Source organism: Eucyclogobius newberryi, unplaced genomic scaffold, assembly GCF_026437365.1.
Source record: "Eucyclogobius newberryi isolate DKJ021-1_F unplaced genomic scaffold, fEucNew1.0.hap1 SCAF_22, whole genome shotgun sequence".
NCBI classification, from domain to species: domain Eukaryota; kingdom Metazoa; phylum Chordata; class Actinopteri; order Gobiiformes; family Gobiidae; genus Eucyclogobius; species Eucyclogobius newberryi.
The window spans coordinates 23,682,849-23,704,810 of NW_027315857.1; the positions used below are offsets into that span (position 1 = coordinate 23,682,849).

At 47.1% G+C, this 21,962-nt stretch overlaps 1 protein-coding gene across 1 annotated transcript in view; it reads left to right on the forward strand.

The window, feature by feature from the left end:
• Positions 1–21,962, forward strand: part of arhgef40 (Rho guanine nucleotide exchange factor (GEF) 40) — an 87,467-nt gene that overhangs the window by 62,300 nt on the left and 3,205 nt on the right. Inside the window, exons 22-24 of the mRNA XM_072458723.1 lie at positions 48–227; positions 8,154–8,328; positions 12,715–12,825. Coding sequence (XP_072314824.1) covers positions 48–227; positions 8,154–8,328; positions 12,715–12,825 — 466 coding nt within the window. The remainder of the gene's footprint in view (positions 1–47; positions 228–8,153; positions 8,329–12,714; positions 12,826–21,962) is intronic.

Genomic DNA, 21,962 nt, shown 5'->3' on the forward strand with positions numbered 1-21,962 from the left:
ACGCCTGTAAAACACACGCGTGATGTCGTGTCCTTGTGCTCGTTCAGATGCCTGTAGCCGAGCGCGGCGAGCTGGTGCGTCACGGCGTGCTCACCGTCTGCGGAGGGCCACGCCGGAAGTGGAGCGGCGTCCGAAACGTCTTCCTGTATCAACACGCGCTGGTCTTCACCAAACTCAAGAGCCCCGCCCCCGGACGCTCCGCCTACAGCCACAAGCACACCATGAAGGTACTTTGTGTTCAGAGCGGCGCATTTCTATATCTTAATGATTCATAGTTCATTACAAATACTTTATAGCCAGGCAGTTAAGCGAACTTTAGACTGGTAAAAAGACTGAAACTTTCATTGTTTTCTGTCAGGGCACTTTATTTAAGACTCTTGCCCGATCCAAGAACTATTCTATTTTTACCTGGATGAACTGTTGACATAAAAAAAACACTTAAATATTTTTCTACATGTTTAAAGTGGCTGTGACTGGGACTGAATCAGATTACTTACCATGTTTTCCGAAGTATAAGTTGCACCAGCCAAAAAATGCATAATAGAGAAGAAAAAAACATATATAAGTCGCACTGGAGTATAAGTCGCATTTTTGGGGAAAATTTATTTGATAAAATCCAAGACCAAGAACAAACATTTCATCTGTAAATGCAGTTTAAAATAATAACAGATGAGAGAACATGGTGAATAGGTGTACGTATGCTAACACTAACACCTTCAGCTACATGACGTATGCTAACGCTAACACCTTCAGCTACATGACGTATGCTAACGCTAACACCTTCAGCTACATGACGTATGCTAACGCTAACACCTTCAGCTACATGACGTATGCTAACGCTAACACCTTCAGCTACATGACGTATGCTAACGCTAACACCTTCAGCTACATGACGTATGCTAACGCTAACACCTTCAGCTACATGACGTATGCTAACGCTAACACCTTCAGCTACATGAGGCACAGACAGAACTGTGGTAAGTGTCTGGTATGTTAGCGTAACATATGAACAGTTATTCAGATAACTATAGCATAAAGAACATGCTAACAAGTTTAGCAAAGCATCAGTTTTACCCCAAATCACTAAATCCACTGAATTCTTCTTCCTCTGTGTCACTTCTAAACAACTCCACAAACTCCAGAGGACGAGGAAGTGCAGATTATTCTTCTGCGTCGCTTAGAGCCTAGAGCGCCCTCTTGTGGTTGTCGGTGTGAAAATAACGAATAATATCACATATAAGTCGCTCTGGAGTATAAGTCGCACTTATTTTCCGTAAACTATATTTGTCAGTGAAGTGTGAGAGAGAACACTTGAGCCCTCTGCTGTTGTGTTCTGTCCCTGCATGTGTCCCTCTCCTTTTTAAAGCTCTTTTTTCATTACATTTCTCATTATTGTCCTCTCGGTGGGCTGCTCTGTTTGAAGAGTTTTGCCGGAGAATCCAATTTCACTATTGATTAATTCAAAAGACAACATAAATCAGTTTCCCATCTTCCATTTATTCCAAAGCAGATGTTTTTATTGCCCAGAAATAACCTGAAAAACACGGCATTCTTACCGCGAGCGGGGTCGCTTCACCGCAGATATGACCTGTAACTTGACCTCCCTGTTTCCGTGGGGAGGGATAAGTTTATTGCCCCTATCTTCAAGGTGGCAAACAAAGATACATCCTGGATCCACAACACAGAGAGGTTTAATTTGGAAAAATGTCCCTAAATATTTCGAATAAGTGGCAGAATTATGGGCAGTGACAAAATGTGTTTTGTGGAGCTTGTTCAAATGTACTCTATGTGATAAAACAAAAATACATTTATTTTATTTATTTTATTTATTTTATTTATTTATAGGGACGACCAACATGCTAAGCTAACACAAGACTCGCGCGCGTTCTGAACATGTTTATACGGCTTTAAACAACAGCAGGAGAGATGACCGACATGCTAAGCTAACACAAGACTCGCGCGCGTTCTGAACATGTTTGTACGGATTTAGAAGACGGCAGGGGAGACGACCGACACGCTAAGCTAACACAAGACTCGCGCGCGTTCTGAACATGTTTATACGGCTTTAAACAACAGCAGGAGAGATGACCGACATGCTAAGCTAACACAAGACTCGCGCGCGTTCTGAACATGTTTGTACGGATTTAGAAGACGGCAGGGGAGACGACCGACACGCTAAGCTAACACAAGACTCGCGCGCGTTCTGAACATGTTTGTACGGCTTTAAACAACAGCAGGAGAGATGACCGACATGCTAAGCTAACACAAGACTCGCGCGCGTTCTGAACATGTTTGTACGGATTTAGAAGACGGCAGGGGAGACGACCGACACGCTAAGCTAACACAAGACTCGCGCGCGTTCTGAACATGTTTGTACGGCTTTAAACAACAGCAGGAGAGATGACCGACATGCTAAGCTAACACAAGACTCGCGCGCGTTCTGAACATGTTTGTACGGATTTAGAAGACGGCAGGGGAGACGACCGACACGCTAAGCTAACACAAGACTCGCGCGCGTTCTGAACATGTTTGTACGGCTTTAAACAACAGCAGGAGAGATGACCGACATGCTAAGCTAATACAAGACTCGCGCGCGTTCTGAACATGTTTGTACGGATTTAGAAGACGGCAGGGGAGACGACCGACACGCTAAGCTAACACAAGACTCGTGCGCGTTCTGAACATGTTTGTACGGCTTTAAACAACAGCAGGAGAGATGACCGACATGCTAAGCTAATACAAGACTTGCGCGCGTTCTGAACATGTTTGTACGGATTTAGAAGACGGCAGGGGAGACGACCGACACGCTAAGCTAACACAAGACTCGTGCGCGTTCTGAACATGTTTGTACGGCTTTAAACAACAGCAGGAGAGATGACCGATATGCTAAGCTAATACAAGACTTGCGCGCGTTCTGAACATGTTTGTACGGATTTAGAAGACGGCAGGGGAGACGACCGACACGCTAAGCTAACACAAGACTCGTGCGCGTTCTGAACATGTTTGTACGGCTTTAAACAACAGCAGGAGAGATGACCGACATGCTAAGCTAACACAAGACTCGCGCGCGTTCTGAACATGTTTGTACGGATTTAGAAGACGGCAGGGGAGACGACCGACACGCTAAGCTAACACATAACGGCTTTAAACGACGGCGTTGGCAGAGCGCGCACACAGAGACAGTTTGTGTTGTTATTTGCTCTAAACATACGATTTACCAAATAAATTAGGCCCTTGTGATTTAATGAATACGAAAATATCTCTTCTATAACACGGATTATTAAATCAAAACGCTCAAGGACAATAACGTCTATTCTATTCTAAAATGACACAATATTCTCTTTATAGAAGCTCTGCCGTATTTCAATCTTTATCTGGTAAATTTTTTTTTTCAAAATCTCAATGTTCAATAGAAATAATCATTTTAAGAGTTAGCTACGAAAATAATCGAAAATAATCTAGAGATAGAGATATATATTGAGAAAAAAAAGATAAAGCCTGTATTTGTACCCTGAGGAAAGCCACGCTGCAATAAAGGCTTTTTAACTGAGTTGAATTGAGTCTTAGTTAATAATCTCCATATTAATAACTATTTATATTTTGCTACAATTTTATACCAAAAAGATTTAAACTGTTTTATAACACATTAGTTTATTGTCTATAAATAGTATGTTTTCCCCTCAAAATAATGCTTCTTCTTACACTATGAAATCACATGTCTTCTTCAGATGTCTTCTTCACGTGTCGTCTTCTTCACATGTCGTCTTCTTCACATGTCTTCTTCTTCACATGTCGTCCTCACGTCTTCTTCACATGTCTTCTTCACATGTCTTCTTCTTCACGTGTCGTCTTCTTCACATGTCGTCTTCTTCACATGTCTTCTTCTTCACATGTCGTCCTCACATGTCTTCTTCACATGTCTTCTTCACATGTCGTCTTCTTCACATGTCTTCTTCACATGTCGTCCTCACATGTCTTCTTCACATGTCTTCTTCACATGTCTTCTTCACATGTCGTCCTCACATGTCTTCTTATTCACATGTCTTCTTCTTCACATGTCTTCTTCTTCACGTCGTCTTCTTCACATGTCGTCCTCACATGTCGTCTTCTTCACATGTCTTCTTCTTCACATGTCTTCTTCACATGTCGTCCTCACATGTCTTCTTCTTCACATGTCTTCTTCTTCACGTCGTCTTCTTCACATGTCTTCCTCACATGTCTTCTTCTTCACATGTCTTCTTCTTCACGTCGTCTTCTTCACATGTCTTCCTCACATGTCTTCTTCTTCACATGTCGTCTTCTTCACATGTCTTCTTCTTCACATGTCTTTATCTTCACATGTCTTCTTCTTCACTTGTCTTCTTCACTTGTCTTCTTCACATGTCGTCTTCTTCACATGTCGTCTTCTTCACATGTCTTCTTCTTCACTTGTCTTCTTCTTCACATGTCTTTATCTTCACATGTCTTCTTCTTCACATGTCTTCTTCTTCACAAGTCTTCTTCACATGTCGTCTTCTTCACATGTCTTCTTCTTCACATGTCTTCTTCACATGTCGTCTTCTTCACTTGTCTTCTTCACATGTCTTCTTCACATGTCTTCTTCACATGTCGTCTTCTTCACATGTCTTCTTCTTCACTTGTCTTCTTCACATGTCTTCTTCTTCACATGTCGTCTTCTTCACATGTCTTCTTCTTCACATGTCTTCTTCACATGTCGTCTTCTTCACTTGTCTTCTTCACATGTCTTCTTCACATGTCTTCTTCACATGTCTTCTTCTTTACATGTCTTCTTCACCTGTCTTCTTCTTCACATGTCGTCCTCACATGTCGTCTTCTTCACATGTCTTCTTCACATGTCGTCCTCACATGTCTTCTTCACATGTCTTCTTCACATGTCGTCCTCCCATGTTGTCTTCTTCACATGTCTTCTTCTTCACATGTCGTCCTCACATGTCGTCGTCTTCTTCACATGTCGTCTTCTTCACATGTCGTCTTCTTCACATGTCTTCTTCTTCACATGTCTTTATCTTCACATGTCTTCTTCTTCACTTGTCTTCTTCACTTGTCTTCTTCACATGTCTTCTTCTTCACATGTCTTCTTCTTCACATGTTTTCTTCTTCACATGTCTTCTTCACATGTCTTCTTCTTCACATGTCGTCTTCTTCACATGTCTTCTTCTTCACTTGTCTTCTTCACATGTCTTCTTCACATGTCTTCTTCACATGTCGTCTTCTTCACATGTCTTCTTCTTCACATGTCTTCTTCACATGTCGTCTTCTTCACTTGTCTTCTTCACATGTCTTCTTCACATGTCTTCTTCTTTACATGTCTTCTTCACATGTCTTCTTCTTCACATGTCGTCCTCACATGTCGTCTTCTTCACATGTCTTCTTCACATGTCTTCTTCACATGTCGTCCTCACATGTCTTCTTCACATGTCTTCTTCACATGTCGTCCTCACATGTTGTCTTCTTCACATGTCTTCTTCACATGTCTTCTTCACATGTCGTCTTCTTCACATGTCGTCCTCACATGTCTTCTTCACATGTCTTCTTCACATGTCGTCCTCACATGTCTTCTTCTTCACATGTCTTCTTCACATGTCGTCTTCTTCACATGTCTTCTTCTTCACTTGTCTTCTTCACAAGTCTTCTTCACATGTCGTCTTCTTCACATGTCTTCTTCTTCACATGTCTTCTTCACATGTCGTCTTCTTCACATGTCGTCTTCTTCACTTGTCTTCTTCACAAGTCTTCTTCACATGTCGTCTTCTTCACATGCCTTCTTCACATGTCTTCTTCACATGTCGTCCTCACATGTCTTCTTCACATGTCGTCTTCTTCACATGTCGTCCTCACATGTTGTCTTCTTCACATGTCTTCTTCACATGTCTTCTTCACATGTCGTCTTCTTCATATGTCTTCTTCTTCACTTGTCTTCTTCACAAGTCTTCTTCACATGTCGTCTTCTTCACATGTCTTCTTCTTCACATGTCTTCTTCACATGTCGTCTTCTTCACATGTCGTCTTCTTCACTTGTCTTCTTCACACGTCTTCTTCTTCACATGTCTTCTTCTTCACATGTCGTCTTCTTCACATGTCGTCTTCTTCACTTGTCTTCTTCACATGTCGTCCTCACATGTCGTCTTCCTCACATGTCTTCTTCACATGTCTTCTTCTTCCCATGTCGTCCTCACATGTCGTCTTCTTCACATGTCGTCTTCTTCACTTGTCTTCTTCACATGTCGTCCTCACATGTCGTCTTCCTCACATGTCTTCTTCACATGTCTTCTTCTTCACATGTCGTCCTCACATGTCGTCTTCTTCACATGTCGTCTTCTTCACATGTCTTCTTCTTCACATGTCGTCCTCACATGTCGTCTTCTTCACATGTCTTCTTCTTCACATGTCTTCTTCTTCACATGTCGTCTTCTTCACATGTCGTCTTCTTCACTTGTCTTCTTCACATGTCGTCCTCACATGTCGTCTTCCTCACATGTCTTCTTCACATGTCTTCTTCTTCACATGTCGTCCTCACATGTCGTCTTCTTCACATGTCGTCTTCTTCACTTGTCTTCTTCACATGTCGTCCTCACATGTCGTCTTCCTCACATGTCTTCTTCACATGTCTTCTTCTTCACATGTCGTCCTCACATGTCGTCTTCTTCACATGTCGTCTTCTTCACATGTCTTCTTCTTCACATGTCGTCCTCACATGTCGTCTTCTTCACATGTCTTCTTCTTCACATGTCTTCTTCTTCACATGTCGTCTTCTTCACATGTCGTCTTCTTCACTTGTCTTCTTCACATGTCGTCCTCACATGTCGTCTTCCTCACATGTCTTCTTCACATGTCTTCTTCTTCACATGTCGTCCTCACATGTCGTCTTCTTCACATGTCGTCTTCTTCACTTGTCTTCTTCACATGTCGTCCTCACATGTCGTCTTCCTCACATGTCTTCTTCACATGTCTTCTTCTTCACATGTCGTCCTCACATGTCGTCTTCTTCACATGTCGTCTTCTTCACATGTCTTCTTCTTCACATGTCGTCCTCACATGTCGTCTTCTTCACATGTCTTCTTCTTCACATGTCTTCTTCTTCACATGTCGTCTTCTTCACATGTCGTCTTCTTCACTTGTCTTCTTCACATGTCGTCCTCACATGTCGTCTTCCTCACATGTCTTCTTCACATGTCTTCTTCTTCACATGTCGTCCTCACATGTCGTCTTCTTCACATGTCGTCTTCTTCACTTGTCTTCTTCACATGTCGTCCTCACATGTCGTCTTCCTCACATGTCTTCTTCACATGTCTTCTTCTTCACATGTCGTCCTCACATGTCGTCTTCTTCACATGTCGTCTTCTTCACATGTCTTCTTCTTCACATGTCGTCCTCACATGTCGTCTTCTTCACATGTCTTCTTCTTCACATGTCTTCTTCTTCACATGTCGTCTTCTTCACATGTCGTCTTCTTCACTTGTCTTCTTCACATGTCGTCCTCACATGTCGTCTTCCTCACATGTCTTCTTCACATGTCTTCTTCTTCACATGTCGTCCTCACATGTCGTCTTCTTCACATGTCGTCTTCTTCACTTGTCTTCTTCACATGTCGTCCTCACATGTCGTCTTCCTCACATGTCTTCTTCACATGTCTTCTTCTTCACATGTCGTCCTCACATGTCGTCTTCTTCACATGTCGTCTTCTTCACATGTCTTCTTCTTCACATGTCGTCCTCACATGTCGTCTTCTTCACATGTCTTCTTCTTCACATGTCTTCTTCTTCACATGTCGTCTTCTTCACATGTCGTCTTCTTCACTTGTCTTCTTCACATGTCGTCCTCACATGTCGTCTTCCTCACATGTCTTCTTCACATGTCTTCTTCTTCACATGTCGTCCTCACATGTCGTCTTCTTCACATGTCGTCTTCTTCACTTGTCTTCTTCACATGTCGTCCTCACATGTCGTCTTCTTCACATGTCTTCTTCTTCACATGTCGTCTTCTTCACATGTCGTCTTCTTCACTTGTCTTCTTCACATGTCGTCCTCACATGTCGTCTTCCTCACATGTCTTCTTCACATGTCTTCTTCTTCACATGTCGTCCTCACATGTCGTCTTCTTCACATGTCGTCTTCTTCACTTGTCTTCCTCAGACGGGGGAGATGGGTCTGACTCAGAGCGTTGGTGATGATGGCTTGAGGTTTGAGGTCTGGTTCCGCTCGCGCTCTAAAGACCTGGTCACGCTCCAGGCTCCGGACCGAGCGAGCAAAGAGGCCTGGAGCCAGGACGTGGCCCTCCTGCTGTGGACCCACGCCATCAACAACACGGGTACGCCCGCCGTTAAAGGGATATTAAAGGGGATGTTAAAGGGGATATTAAAGGGGATATTAAAGGGACATTAAAGGGGATATTAAAGGGGACATTAAAGGGACATTAAAGGGGATATTAAAGGGGACAATAAAGGGCCATTAAAGGAGACATTAAAGGGGATATTAAAAGGACATTAAAGGGACATTAAAGGAGACGTTAAAGGAGATATTAAAGGGGACATTAAAGGGACATTAAAGGAGACATTAAAGGGACATTAAAGGGACATTTAAGGATACATTAAAGGGGCATTAAAGGAGACATTAAAGGAGACATTAGAGGAGAAATTAAAGGAGACATTTAAGGAGAAATTAAAGGGACATTTAAGGAGACATTAAAGGAGACATTAAAGGCCCATTTAAGGAGACATTAAAGGAGATATTAAAGGAGACATTAAAGGAGAAATTAAAGGAGACATTAAAGGCTCATGTCAGGGGGCTCATGTCGGGGGGGCTCATGTCGGGGGGCTCATGTCGGGGGGCTCATGTCATGTCGGGGGGGCTCATGTCATGTCGGGGGGTTCATGTCGGGGGGGCTCATGTCAGGGGGGGCTCATGTCATGTCAGGGGGGCTCATGTCGGGGGGGCTCATGTCATGTCGGGGGGGCTCATGTCATGTCGGGGGGGCTCATGTCTGGGGGGGCTCATGTCAGGGGGGGTTCATGTCGGGGGGGGCTCATGTCAGGGGGGGCTCATGTCATGTCGGGGGGTTCATGTCGGGGGGGCTCATGTCAGGGGGGGCTCATGTCATGTCAGGGGGGCTCATGTCATGTCGGGGGGGCTCATGTCATGTCGGGGGGTTCATGTCGGGGGGGCTCATGTCAGGGGGGGGCTCATGTCATGTCAGGGGGGCTCATGTCGGGGGGGCTCATGTCATGTCGGGGGGGCTCATGTCAGGGGGGGCTCATGTCAGGGGGCTCATGTCAGGGGGGAACTCATGTCGGGGGGGGCTCATGTCGGGGGGCTCATGTCGGGGGGGCTCCTTTCATGTCAGGGGGGCTCAAGTCGGGGAGGTGCATGTGGGGGGGCTCATGTCAATTCGGGGGGGCTCATGTCGGGGGGGCTCATGTCGGGGAGGCGCATATGGGGGGGCTCATGTCGGGGGGGCTCATGTCGGGGGCCCTCATGTCGGGGGGGCTCCTGTCGGGGGGGCTCATGTCGGGGGCCCTCATGTCGGGGGCCCTCATATCGGGGGGGCTCATGTCGGGGGCCCTCATGTCGGGGGGGGCTCATGTCGGGGGCCCTCATGTCGGGGGGGGCTCATGTCGGGGGGCTCATGTCGGGGGGGCTCATGTCGGGGGCCCTCATGTCGGGGGCCCTCATGTCGGGGGGGCTCATGTCGGGGGCCCTCATGTCGGGGGGCTCATATCGGGGGGGCTCATGTTTCTACCCTTAATGTACATAAATGCAGCATGAATGGGCCTTAAAGGTTGGAAATGTGCCCTTATTAAAGCTATGAATGCATTTATAGCGACATAAATACCAAAGTGGGTGTCGTCATCGCACAACGGGATTAACCCTCCCCGTCGCCGGCCGCGCCCCGTCGCCGGCCGCGCCCCGCTGCCGGCCACGCCCCGCTGCCGGCCGCGCCCCGCTGCCGGCCGCGCCCCGCTGCCGGCCGCGCCCCGCCGCCGGCCGCGCCCTGCTCCCATGAACAGGTGGTTATCCCATACCACGTCCACTTTGGCCCGTCTCCATTGTGCTCCGGGTCTAGCGTTACCGAGCTGCGTGGATTATAATGGTTTTTATACTGCAGTCGCTTGTTGGCGTGTGAATAGCGAATGTCCTCACCTCGCCACCTCCACAAAAAGGAAACAATGCGGGCAAAAATGGGACGGTTAACGCCGCCAACTAAAAGACAAAAGGCCGTTTTATTTAGCGATAAAGAGAAAGAGGCGAAGGGCGATTACGCACGTCATCTGAGTCTGACGCGGCTGAGTTTAAACGACATATTGAGTTTGTTTCTATTTTCGAATGGAATTTGATACGTTTTGTTTGTGGGAAGTTTAAATCGTATTTGAACAAGTTTCAAAACTGAGAGAATCACAAATGAGTCAGTGCTGGACCTTTCCTGTTTCCTATTTAAGCTTTTCTGATATATTTATATTATTTATTTCTCAGATTTAATTATGAACCTTTTTTTTCATGTTATTAACAAATTATAACACGTGTAAATAATACATACAAGAAAATAGTTCATTAAAGTAATAGTATTTCAAATGCAAACAAGCGAGGGAACAAACATCAAGTATTAAAATAAAGGACGTCATTGCTAAAATAAAAATAATAAAAGCGTGTTCGATTTTCTATACATTTTCTGCATGTGTCGACGAGCATTGTGGGTATTTGCCTGTCGGCGTCGGGCACATTTGGCTCTGTAGGTGGCACTAGAGAGAAGGTCACATGTCACCGCTCACAGTCGTGTCTTTGTGCGTTTGCTGCAGTCACTGTGCAGCTGCAATGCCACCGCTTCAGCCCCAGCCCCTTTATTTTATTTTTATTGTTTTAATTAATTTTGATTTAATGTAATTTAATTTATGTATTTATTTATATATGCATTAATTTATTATTATTATTATTATTATTATTATTTTAATTAATGAATTATTATTATTATTTTAAAATATTTATTTCTTTGTAATGATTTATATTTATTTGTATTCGTATTTTATTTAATTTTTTTACATTTCAAATATTATTATTTTATTTTTTTAAAACACTGTTCAAAACTGTGAATGGAAAACAACAAGAGAGATCCAATATAAATATATATTTGTTTTTAAGAAAACAGCAACAAATCATAAAAAGAGAAAGAAGAAGAGATTATATGATTTTATCCATTTTCATGTCACGTCCGAATGTCATTTTTTCCATATGATTATTATTATTCCAGTGTAACATTCGTCGGTGCATTTTGTGTCATTTATAGTTTGGTAAGAGCCATATTATTCTCTCGACATGTTTGACAGTGAGACGCAGTAGCTCCTGGTAGTGAGTACCACAGTTACAGTTACAGTTACAGTTACACTCACACTCACACTCACAGTTACACTCACACTCACACTCACACTCACAGTTACACTCACAGTCACACTCACAGTCACAGTTACAGTTACAGTTACAGTTACACTCACAGTCACACTCACAGTCACAGTTACAGTCACAGTTACAGTTACAGTTACACTCACAGTCACACTCACAGTCACAGTTACAGTCACAGTTACAGTTACAGTTACACTCACAGTCACACTCACAGTCACAGTTACAGTCACAGTTACAGTTACAGTTACACTCACAGTCACACTCACAGTCACACTCACAGTTACAGTTACAGTTACACTCACAGTCACACTCACACTCACACTCACAGTTACAGTTACAGTTACACTCACAGTCACACTCACAGTCACAGTTACAGTTACAGTTACAGCTACAGCTACAGTCACAGTCACAGTTACAGTCACAGTTACAGTTACACTCACAGTCACAGTCACAGTTACAGTCACAGTTACAGCTACAGCTACAGTCACAGTCACAGTTACAGTTACAGTCACAGTTACAGTTACAGCTACAGTCACAGTTACACTTACAGTTACACTCACAGTCACAGTCAGAGTTACACTCACAGTTACAGTTATACTCACACTCACAGTCACAGTCAGAGTCACACTCACAGTCACAGTCAGAGTTACACTCACAGTTACAGTTATACTCACACTCACAGTCACAGTCACAGTCACACTCACACTCACACTCACAGTTACACTCACAGTCACACTCACAGTCACAGTTACAGTTACAGTTACAGCTACAGCTACAGTCACAGTCACAGTCACAGTCACAGTTACAGTCACAGTTACAGTTACAGTTACAGTTACACTCACAGTCACAGTTACAGTCACAGTTACAGTTACAGTTACACTCACAGTCACAGTTACAGTCACAGTCACAGTTACAGTTACAGTTACAGTCACAGTTACAGTCACAGTCACACTCACAGTTACAGTCACAGTTACAGTTACAGTTACACTCACAGTCACAGTTACACTCACAGTTAGTTACACTCACAGTCACAGTTACAGTTACAGTCACAGTTACAGTCACAGTTACAGTTACAGTCACACTCACAGTCACAGTTACACTCACAGTTACAGTTACACTCACAGTCACAGTTACAGTTACAGTCACAGTCACACTCACAGTTACAGTCAGTTACAGTCACAGTTACAGTTACAGTTACACTCACAGTTACAGTTACAGTTACAGTCACAGTTACACTCACAGTTACAGTTACACTCACAGTTACAGTCACAGTTACAGTTACAGTTACAGTTCCTTCTGTCCGCAGAGCTGTGCCTGAAGGAGTCCCTGTGCATGGGCATCTCCAGTAAACTGCTGCTGGACGCCACGGGGACGCACGCCACCGAGCTGGACTCCACCAGCGCCGCCGGCGACAGAGGTAACGCTACGACGGTCGCAAACGGCACGAAGTCGTTCAGATCTGTGCAAGTGCAAACGCGAGTCTTTTCACGCTTTGCAGGTCCATGAGTCTGTTTCAGACTTTGTGTCAATCTGAGGCGCACACGGCCATTTACACGTCGAGTTTGCAGAAAGAAGAGACTCGCACTAAAATAATCACACCCAGGGATTATAACATGCTTTTTCTTTCAGTTAGTTAGCACCTGTCACGACAAACGCACCCGTTTCTGCACCGCTTGATTGTCGATAGCCTCAGAAAAAAATTTTCAGTAACATTTTTGTCATTTTTTTTGCCAAAAGTGTGTCGCGAGCTTTCGAAAACAAACTGAACCGAAGTGGGACTAAACCCGGAGCTAGAGAGACCGCAGTCCCCCCCCCGACCCGGACAGAATCACGTTTGTATTACAGAGAACGAAAGCCTTGGCGCCAGAGTCGGGCTTCAATCTCGACCTCTGCAGTTACGCGCGTCTCTTCGCCGACGCCGAAAGCCTAAACCCGTTTCCTCTCTCTCTCGCCGTGACCGCGGGGGAACGGCCCGGGTGTCGCGTGGCCGTGTCGGGTTACGGCGTCGCTCAAGCTCCACGCGGAATCGATGCCTCCTTCGGGAGCGCGTCCGGGAAGCCTGGACCGGCGCCCGGGGTTTGGCCTCTCGCAGCGTCTCCGCCCACGGCGAGATCGTGCGGTTATTCGATAGTCGCGATTGTACTGGCTCGCGATAGTCGTAAAGAGGCGTGTAGGAGGCGTGTCTGAGGCGTGTCAGAGGTGTGTCGGAGGTGTGTTGGAGGCGTGTCGGAAACGTGTCGGAGGCGTGTCGGAGGTGTGTCGGAGGTGTGTCGGAGGCGTGTAGGAGGCGTGTCTGAGGCGTGTCAGAGGTGTGTCGGAGGTGTGTCGGAGGTGTATTGGAGGCGTGTCGGAGGCGTGTCGGAGGCGTGTCGGAGGCGTGTCGGAGGCGTGTTGGAGGTGTGCCGGAGGTGTGTAGGAGGCGTGTCGGAGGCGTGTAGGAGGCGTGTCTGAGGCGTGTCAGAGGTGTGTCGGAGGTGTGTCGGAGGTGTGTCGGAGGTGTGTTGGAGGTGTGTCGGAGGCGTGTCAGAGGTGTGTCGGAGGTGTGTCGGAGGCGTGTCGGAGGCGTGTCGGAGGCGTGTCGGAGGCGTGCCGGAGGCGTGTAGGAGGCGTGTCTGAGGCGTGTCGGAGGTGTGTCGGAGGCGTGTCGGAAACGTGTCGGAGGCGTGTCGGAGGTGTGTCGGAGGTGTGTCGGAGGTGTGTCGGAGGCGTGTCGGAGGTGTGCCGGAGGCGTGTAGGAGGCGTGTCTGAGGCGTGTCAGAGGTGTGTCGGAGGTGTGTCGGAGGTGTGTTGGAGGCGTGTCGGAAACGTGTCGGAGGCGTGTCGGAGGTGTGTCGGAGGCGTGTCGGAGGCGTGTCGGAGGTGTGTCGGAGGCATGTCGGAGGCGTGTCGGAGGTGTGCCGGAGGTGTGTAGGAGGCGTGTCGGAGGCGTGTCGGAGGCGTGTAGGAGGCGTGTCAGAGGTGTGTCGGAGGTGTGTCGGAGGTGTGTAGGAGGCGTGTCGGAGGCGTGTCGGAGGCGTGTAGGAGGCGTGTCAGAGGCGGGTCGGAAACGTGTCGGAGGCATGTCAGAGGCGTGTAGCAGGCGTGTCGGAGGCGTGTCGGAGGCGGGTCGGAAACGTGGCGGAGGCGTGTCAGAGGCATGTAGCAGGCGTGTCGGAGGCGTGTCGGAGGCGGGTCGGAAACGTGTCGGAGGCGTGTCGGAGGCGGGTCGGAAACGTGTTGGAGGTTTGTAGGAGGCATGTCTGAGGCGTGTCGGAGGCGTGTCGGAGGTGTGCCGGAGGTGTGTAGGAGGCGTGTCGGAGGCGTGTCGGAGGTGTGTAGGAGGCGTGTCTGAGGCGTGTCGGAGGCGTGTCAGAGGTGTGTCGGAGGTGTGTAGGAGGCGTGTCGGAGGCGTGTCGGAGGCGTCTCGGAGGTGTGTAGGAGGCGTGTCTGAGGCGTGTCGAAGGCGTGTCTGAGGCGTGTCGGAGGCGTGTCTGAGGCGTGTCGGAGGTGTGTCGGAGGTGTGCCGGAGGTGTGTAGGAGGCGTGTCGGAGGCGTGTCGGAGGCGTGTCGGAGGTGTGTCGGAGGTGTGTCGGAGGTGTGTAGGAGCCGTGTCAGAGGCGTGTAGCAGGCGTGTCGGAGGCGTGTCGGAGGCGGGTCGGAAACGTGTCGGAGGCGTGTCAGAGGCATGTAGCAGGCGTGTCGGAGGCGTGTCGGAGGCGTGTCGGAGGCGGGTCGGAAACGTGTCGGAGGCATGTCAGAGGCGTGTAGCAGGCGTGTCGGAGGCGTGTCGGAGGCGGGTCGGAAACGTGTCGGAGGCGTGTCGGAGGTGTGTCGGAGGTGTGTCGGAGGCGTGTCGGAGGCGGGTCAGAAACGTGTCGGAGGTGTGTAGGAGGCATATCTGAGGCGTGTCGGAGGTGTGCCGGAGGTGTGTAGGAGGCGTGTCGGAGGCGTGTCGGAGGTGTGTAGGAGGCGTGTCTGAGGCGTGTCGGAGGCGTGTCAGAGGTGTGTCGGAGGTGTGTAGGAGGCGTGTCGGAGGCGTGTCGGAGGCGTCTCGGAGATGTGTAGGAGGCGTGTCTGAAGCGTGTCGGAGGCGTGTCTGAGGCGTGTCGGAGGCGTGTCTGAGGCGTGTCGGAGGTGTGCCGGAGGTGTGTAGGAGGCGTGTCGGAGGTGTGTAGGAGGCGTGTCTGAGGCGTGTCGGAGGCGTGTCAGAGGTGTGTCGGAGGTGTGTAGGAGGCGTGTCGGAGGCGTGTAGGAGGCGTGTCTGAGGCGTGTCAGAGGTGTGTCGGAGGTGTGTTGGAGGTGTGTAGGAGGCGTGTCGGAGGCGTGTCGGAGGCTTGTAGGAGGCGTGTCTGAGGCGTGTCAGAGGTGTGTCGGAGGCGTGTCGGAGGCGTGTCAGAGGCATGTAGCAGGCGTGTCGGAGGCGTGTCGGAGGCGGGTCGGAAACGTGTCGGAGGCGTGTCGGAGGTGTGTCGGAGGCGTGTCGGAGGCGGGTCGGAAACGTGTCGGAGGTTTGTAGGAGGCATGTCTGAGGCGTGTCGGAGGCGTGTCGGAGGTGTGCCGGAGGTGTGTAGGAGGCGTGTCGGAGGCGTGTTGGAGGTGTGTAGGAGGCGTGTCTGAGGCGTGTCGGAGGCGTGTCAGAGGTGTGTCGGAGGCGTCTCGGAGGTGTGTAGGAGGCGTGTCTGAGGCGTGTCGTAGGCGTGTCTGAGGCGTGTCGGAGGCGTTTTTAGGTTTATAATTTCACTTCCTGTTTGTAATTGATGACATCGCGCTAGGAAATTACCCAACAAACACTGGGCCAAAACACATCTAATCCATTATTTTTATTTGACGAATAAAAATACGTGAAAGCGACTTTAATTTGTTGAATTCATGTTTAGAGAGTCAAAAAAGTTGTTTCTTTGTGTAAATTCTGCATAAACTTTGACTGGAATGTTCCAGGTGTGATGTCACTTCCTGTCATTTTTCTACCGATTTTTCAACTTTTCCTCCACAAACACCTGCTCGATTGATGTAAAACTATCATTTATACGTACAACAGGTATAAACACACCAAATAAAGTCAACATTTTAACATTTTAAAAACCTCCCATAGGCACTTTAAGATGCACCAATAACAAAAATAAGTCTACACGTTTGCAGTCGGTCGTCCTATAAAATAGAGTTCTTTATTATTAATTTATTTGTCGTTGAAATTGGCATCAAGTGGCGTAACCTTTTCCTACGCGTCGCAATCGATCTCGTGACATCCCTGAACCCTGTCAATCATAAAAAAATACACGCGTGTTTTGATATTTTCCCGTCTCGTGCCGAAAAGCTATGAATTTTAGATTCTCGTTTCACGCTGCGAGACGTCGAGGACGGAGAAAGAAGCAGCGCTGACGACTCAGACTCTGAACAAATTGTGGTGTTTTAAAAGACGTTTGGATTATTTTTCGCCCTCGACAGAAGAAGAATATTTAAAAATGCTTCCACAGGTTCATGTTTTATGAATTTGATGTTGGAATTTCAGATGGAGGGAAGTGGATTTTTAAGGGAGAGACGCTGATTTTCAAATAAACAATCAAACGGAAAACGCGCAAATGTTTTACAAACAATATTTTTTCATAGAGGTTGGATCCGCAAACAATTATTCCAATTGAAAAACACTGCAGTTCATTCCAGACGACGTTGGACTTTGTGGCGGTTTTTGTTTCATCGATATTAACCATAAACAAGGGGAAAACGTCTGCATTTTAACTATTAAAAGACAAATTCCAGCACAAAAAAAAACACCCGTCCTCCACCTCAGCGTAAAAAATTTGAAAAATTCAACTTTGAAATGATAAAAGACACATTATTTTTATTGAACTTTATTTTCACACGGCAACTCCCTCCGCTGCCAGTAGATGAAGTGATAACACCAATCCTGACGAAGGAATGTGTGATCTTTAAAAGCAATGTGTACAAAACATGTACTCCAAAGTAAGTTTAAAGGTCAGTGATGATACAAATACTGCTGAATATGTGTCCTTTAATGTGAGTATTAAAGCTGGGCTGCGTCACCTTCAAACAGTGAAATAAGGAAGTATTTAAACCTTTCTGAATCGTCCCTCGCGCTCTCAAATCCGTTCTTTCGTCCACTTCCATCAGTTTTTTCAGGCACAGAAGTGAAACTACCAGTCCAAAGGGTCATACACTGTATTTTCCGGACTATAAGTTGCACCTTTTTTCATAGTTTAGGCCGGGGTGCGACTTATACTTATAATTATACTTATATACTTATACTCCGGAGCGACTTATATGTGATATTATTTGTTATTTTCACACTTGCAACTGCATCTCATACTCCAGTGCGACTTATATATGTTTTTTTCTTCTCTTTTATGCATTTTTTGGCTGGTGCGACTTATACTCTGGAAAATACGGTAATTACAACTGACCTAACGGCAGCATGTAGAGGTTGAACAGAAGGGGACCCAGGACTGACCCTTGGGGCACCCCACAGGTCAGGGTCATGTGGTCTGAGACACAGCTACCAATTTCAACAAAGTACTTCCTGTCTTCCAGATATGACCTTGACCAGTTTAGGGCGGGGCCAGTGATGCCCACCCAGTCCTCTAGTCTCTGTAAGAGGGTCCCATGATCGACATCTCATCCACTGTCACGGGATACGTCTTTCCAAAAATGAGAATACCGTTTAAATATCGTGTAGCAGTTGAAAATCATCACCCAGTTATCCAACAGGAGACGCTGTTGGCAGTGTATTTTGCATTTATTCGATCATTTTTATTGCTAGAAATAGATTAAATCTTCCAGTGAGCGGTGTCGCCTCTCCACAGATCCGACCTGTAACTTGTCCAGGCGGCGTTCCCCTGCTTGTCTAAGTTCAAGGCCGTTCATCGCCATAGAGACAAGAGCGAGGTGACTTCTCCAGCAGTGAAGTTAGATTATGCAGAGCTGATTAAAACTCGAGGTAGAATCACACTCTGTTATACGAGAGCACCTGTCAATCACACACTTTGTTATACGAGAGCACCTGTCAATCACACACTTTGTTATACGAGAGCACCTGTCAATCACACATTTCAAAACCTATTTTTTCCTTTCGTGGCATTTACAAAAGAATATTTATTCAAAAATTGGTTTGGTTGATTGGAATTTGGGCTTTGTTTTGAAGACGAAAACAACATTGACATTTTTCAAATTTAGGCGTCTTTGTCCGTAACGATTAAACGCAGTAAATATCACGGAGGAAAAGTGTCGGGCAAAATCACAAGAAAACAAGTTTTAATCCGAGCAAATGAAAAAAAAAGATCCAAAGAGCGTTCTGTGAATGTGAAGAGCAGCGTGCCATCCAGCTCAGGCTTCTTCTTCTTCTTCTTCTTCTTCTTCTTCTTCTTCTTCTTCTTCTTCTTCTTCTTCTTCTTCTTCTTCTTCTTCTTCTTCTTCTTCTTCTTCTTCTTCTTCTTCTTCTTCTTCTTCTTCTTCTTCTTCTTCTTCTTCTTCTTCTTCTTCTTCTTCTTCTTCTTCTTCTTCTTCTTCTTCTTCTTCTTCTTCTTCTTCTTCGTTGCCTTCTTCTTCTTCGTTGCCTTCTTCTTCTTCGTTGCCTTCTTCTTCTTCGTTGCCTTCTTCTTCTTCGTTGCCTTCTTCTTCTTCGTTGCCTTCTTCTTCTTCGTTGCCTTCTTCTTCTTCACCTTCTTCTCTTTCTTCTTCTTCTTCTCCGCATTTTTTGCCTTTTCCTTCTTCTTCACCTTCTTCTTCTTCTCTTTCTTCTTCGCCTTCTCCGCCTTTTTTGCCATTTCCTTCTTCTTCATCTTCTTCTTCTTTGGATTATTCTTTTTCGCCTTCTTTTCCTTCTCCTTTTTCTTCTTCACCTTCTTCTTCTTCTTCTTCTTTGACTTCTTCTTATGATTGTTATTATGTTTATCATTATCATTCTTATCATTAAACGTCTTTTTCCGCATCAATACTTTTTCAAATAATCGTCACATTTCTCGTTTTAGGATCGATCTGTGTCTTTCTGATGATCAATAACACGTTTTTACAGTCGACTCTTCTTTGTTCACAAAACCCGGGGATAAAAATAATAATAACCGCTGTGTAAGTTTGTCGAATGTCTGCGCCTTCGCTTCACTGTCGAGTCGATCCCGCGTTCTCCCGCTTTAGTCCTGGTGTGTTTTAGTCCTGGTGTGTTTTAATCCTGGTGTGTTTTAGTCCTGGTGTGTTTTAATCCTGGTGTGTTTTAGTCCTGGTGTGTTTTAATCCTGGTGTGTTTTAGTCCTGGTGTGTTTTAATCCTGGTGTGTTTTAGTCCTGGTGTGTTTTAGTCCTGGTGTGTTTTAATCCTGGTGTGTTTTAATCCTGGTGTGTTTTAATCCTGGTGTGTTTTAATCCTGGTGTGTTTTAATCCTGGTGTGTTTTAATCCTGGTGTGTTTTAGTCCTGGTATGTTTTAGTCCTGGTGTGTTTTAATCCTGGTGTGTTTTAGTCCTGGTGTGTTTTAATCCTGGTGTGTTTTAATCCTGGTGTGTTTTAATCCTGGTGTGTTTTAATCCTGGTGTGTTTTAATCCTGGTGTGTTTTAATCCTGGTGTGTTTTAGTCCTAGTGTGTTTTAGTCCTCGTGTGTTTTAGTCCTGGTGTGTTTTAATCCTGGTGTGTTTTAGTCCTGGTGTGTTTTAGTCCTGGTGTGTTTTAGTCCTGGTGTGTTTTAGTCCTAGTGTGTTTTAGTCCTCGTGTGTTTTAATCCTGGTGTGTTTTAATCCTGGTGTGGTTTAGTCCTGGTGTGTTTTAGTCCTGGTGTGTTTTAGTCCTGGTGTGTTTTAGTCCTGGAGTGTTTTAATCCTGGTGTGTTTTAGTCCTAGTGTGTTTTAGTCCTGGTGTGTTTTAGTCCTGGTGTGTTTTAATCCTGGTGTGTTTTAGTCCTAGTGTGTTTTAGTCCTCGTGTGTTTTAGTCCTGGTGTGTTTTAATCCTGGTGTGTTTTAATCCTGGTGTGTTTTAGTCCTGGTGTGTTTTAATCACTCCGCTCGCTGCAGATGGTTAATAAAGCCGGCGCTCTCTATGGTGCTCTTAGTATTTCATTTAGCCTTTCATATCCACCTACGCGCATTAGCATTAGCCGCAACAGGTTCTGCAACAATGTCTCCCAGATGAGCGCTTGCGAGCGCAGCGCTCGTTCTGCGGGCGCGGAGACGTCGTTTAGCGCCTGATTAAACGTGGTGAACGGGCTCCGCTCAAACACGAGCGCGTTTTACCGTCTCGGTGATAAATTGCGATGTCGTAATTGTCGTCGACCGGTTTAGTCGTCCGATCGTGCGTTTTCTGAAGTGTGTGAGCGCGCGGGCTCAGCGGTGATTACGCTGCTGTTTCTCTGGGAAAACTGTGAAATTCATCCATTATAATCTCTGGGATTGTCAAATGTATTAAGTCTGAATAAGTTCCTTTCTCCAAACGAGCGACACAATTGTATCACAAAATACTTCTTTGGCTCCTTCTTTGCCTCCTTCTTTGGCTCCTTCTTTGGCTCCTTCGCTGCCTCCTTCGCTCTGTGCAGATCTGCAAAGGCCTGAGTCGCCCTGGAGTCATTTGACATTCAGGATCCAGGTGCAGTGCCCTCATTGCTCACCAGGGGTCTTGATGAGCACACGCCTGCCCCTTCCGGACCCCTCTGTATCCCTCCTGCAGACCCCTCCAGACCCCTGCAGACCCGTCAGACCCCTGCAGACCCCTCCAGACCCCTCCAGGGCCCTCCAGACCTATGCAGACCCCTGCAGACCCCTCAGACCCCTGCAGACCCTCCAGACCCCTCAGACCCCTGCAGACCCTCCAGACCCTGCAGACCCCTCAGACCCTCCAGACCCCTCAGACCCTCCAGACCCCTCAGACCCTGCAGACCCTCCAGACCCTGCAGACCCCTCAGACCCCTCCAGACCCCTCCAGACCCCTCCAGACCCCTCAGACCCCTCCAGACCCTCCAGACCCCTCAGACCCTCCAGACCCCTCAGACCCCTCCAGATCCTCCAGACCCTCCAGACCCTCCAGACCCTCCAGACCCCTCATACCCTGCAGACCCCTCCAGACCCTCCAGACCCCTCAGACCCTCCAGACCCCTCAGACCCTCCAGACTCTGCAGACCCCTCAGACCCCTCCAGACTCTGCAGACCCCTCAGACCCCTCCAGACCCTCCAGACCCCTCAGACCCTCCAGACCCCTCAGACCCCTCCAGACCCTCCAGACCCTCCAGACCCCTCAGACCCTGCAGACCCCTCCAGACCCTCCAGACCCCTCAGACCCCTCCAGACCCTCCAGACCTTCCAGACCCCTCAGACCCTGCAGACCCCTCCAGACCCTCCAGACCCCTCAGACCCTCCAGACCCCTCAGACCCTCCAGACCCCTCAGACCCTCCAGACCCTGCAGACCCCTCAGACCCCTCCAGAGCTCATGTGTTGACAATATTCCCTCGGGTCGTTAGACTTGACTGGAGCTGAGGACATAAGTCACATGTGTGTTTAGAACTTCAGCTGTAAGGACACTCTGTCCCCTGCAGGACACTCTGTCCCCTGCAGGACACTCTGTCCGCTCTGGAGAGCAGCTTCAGT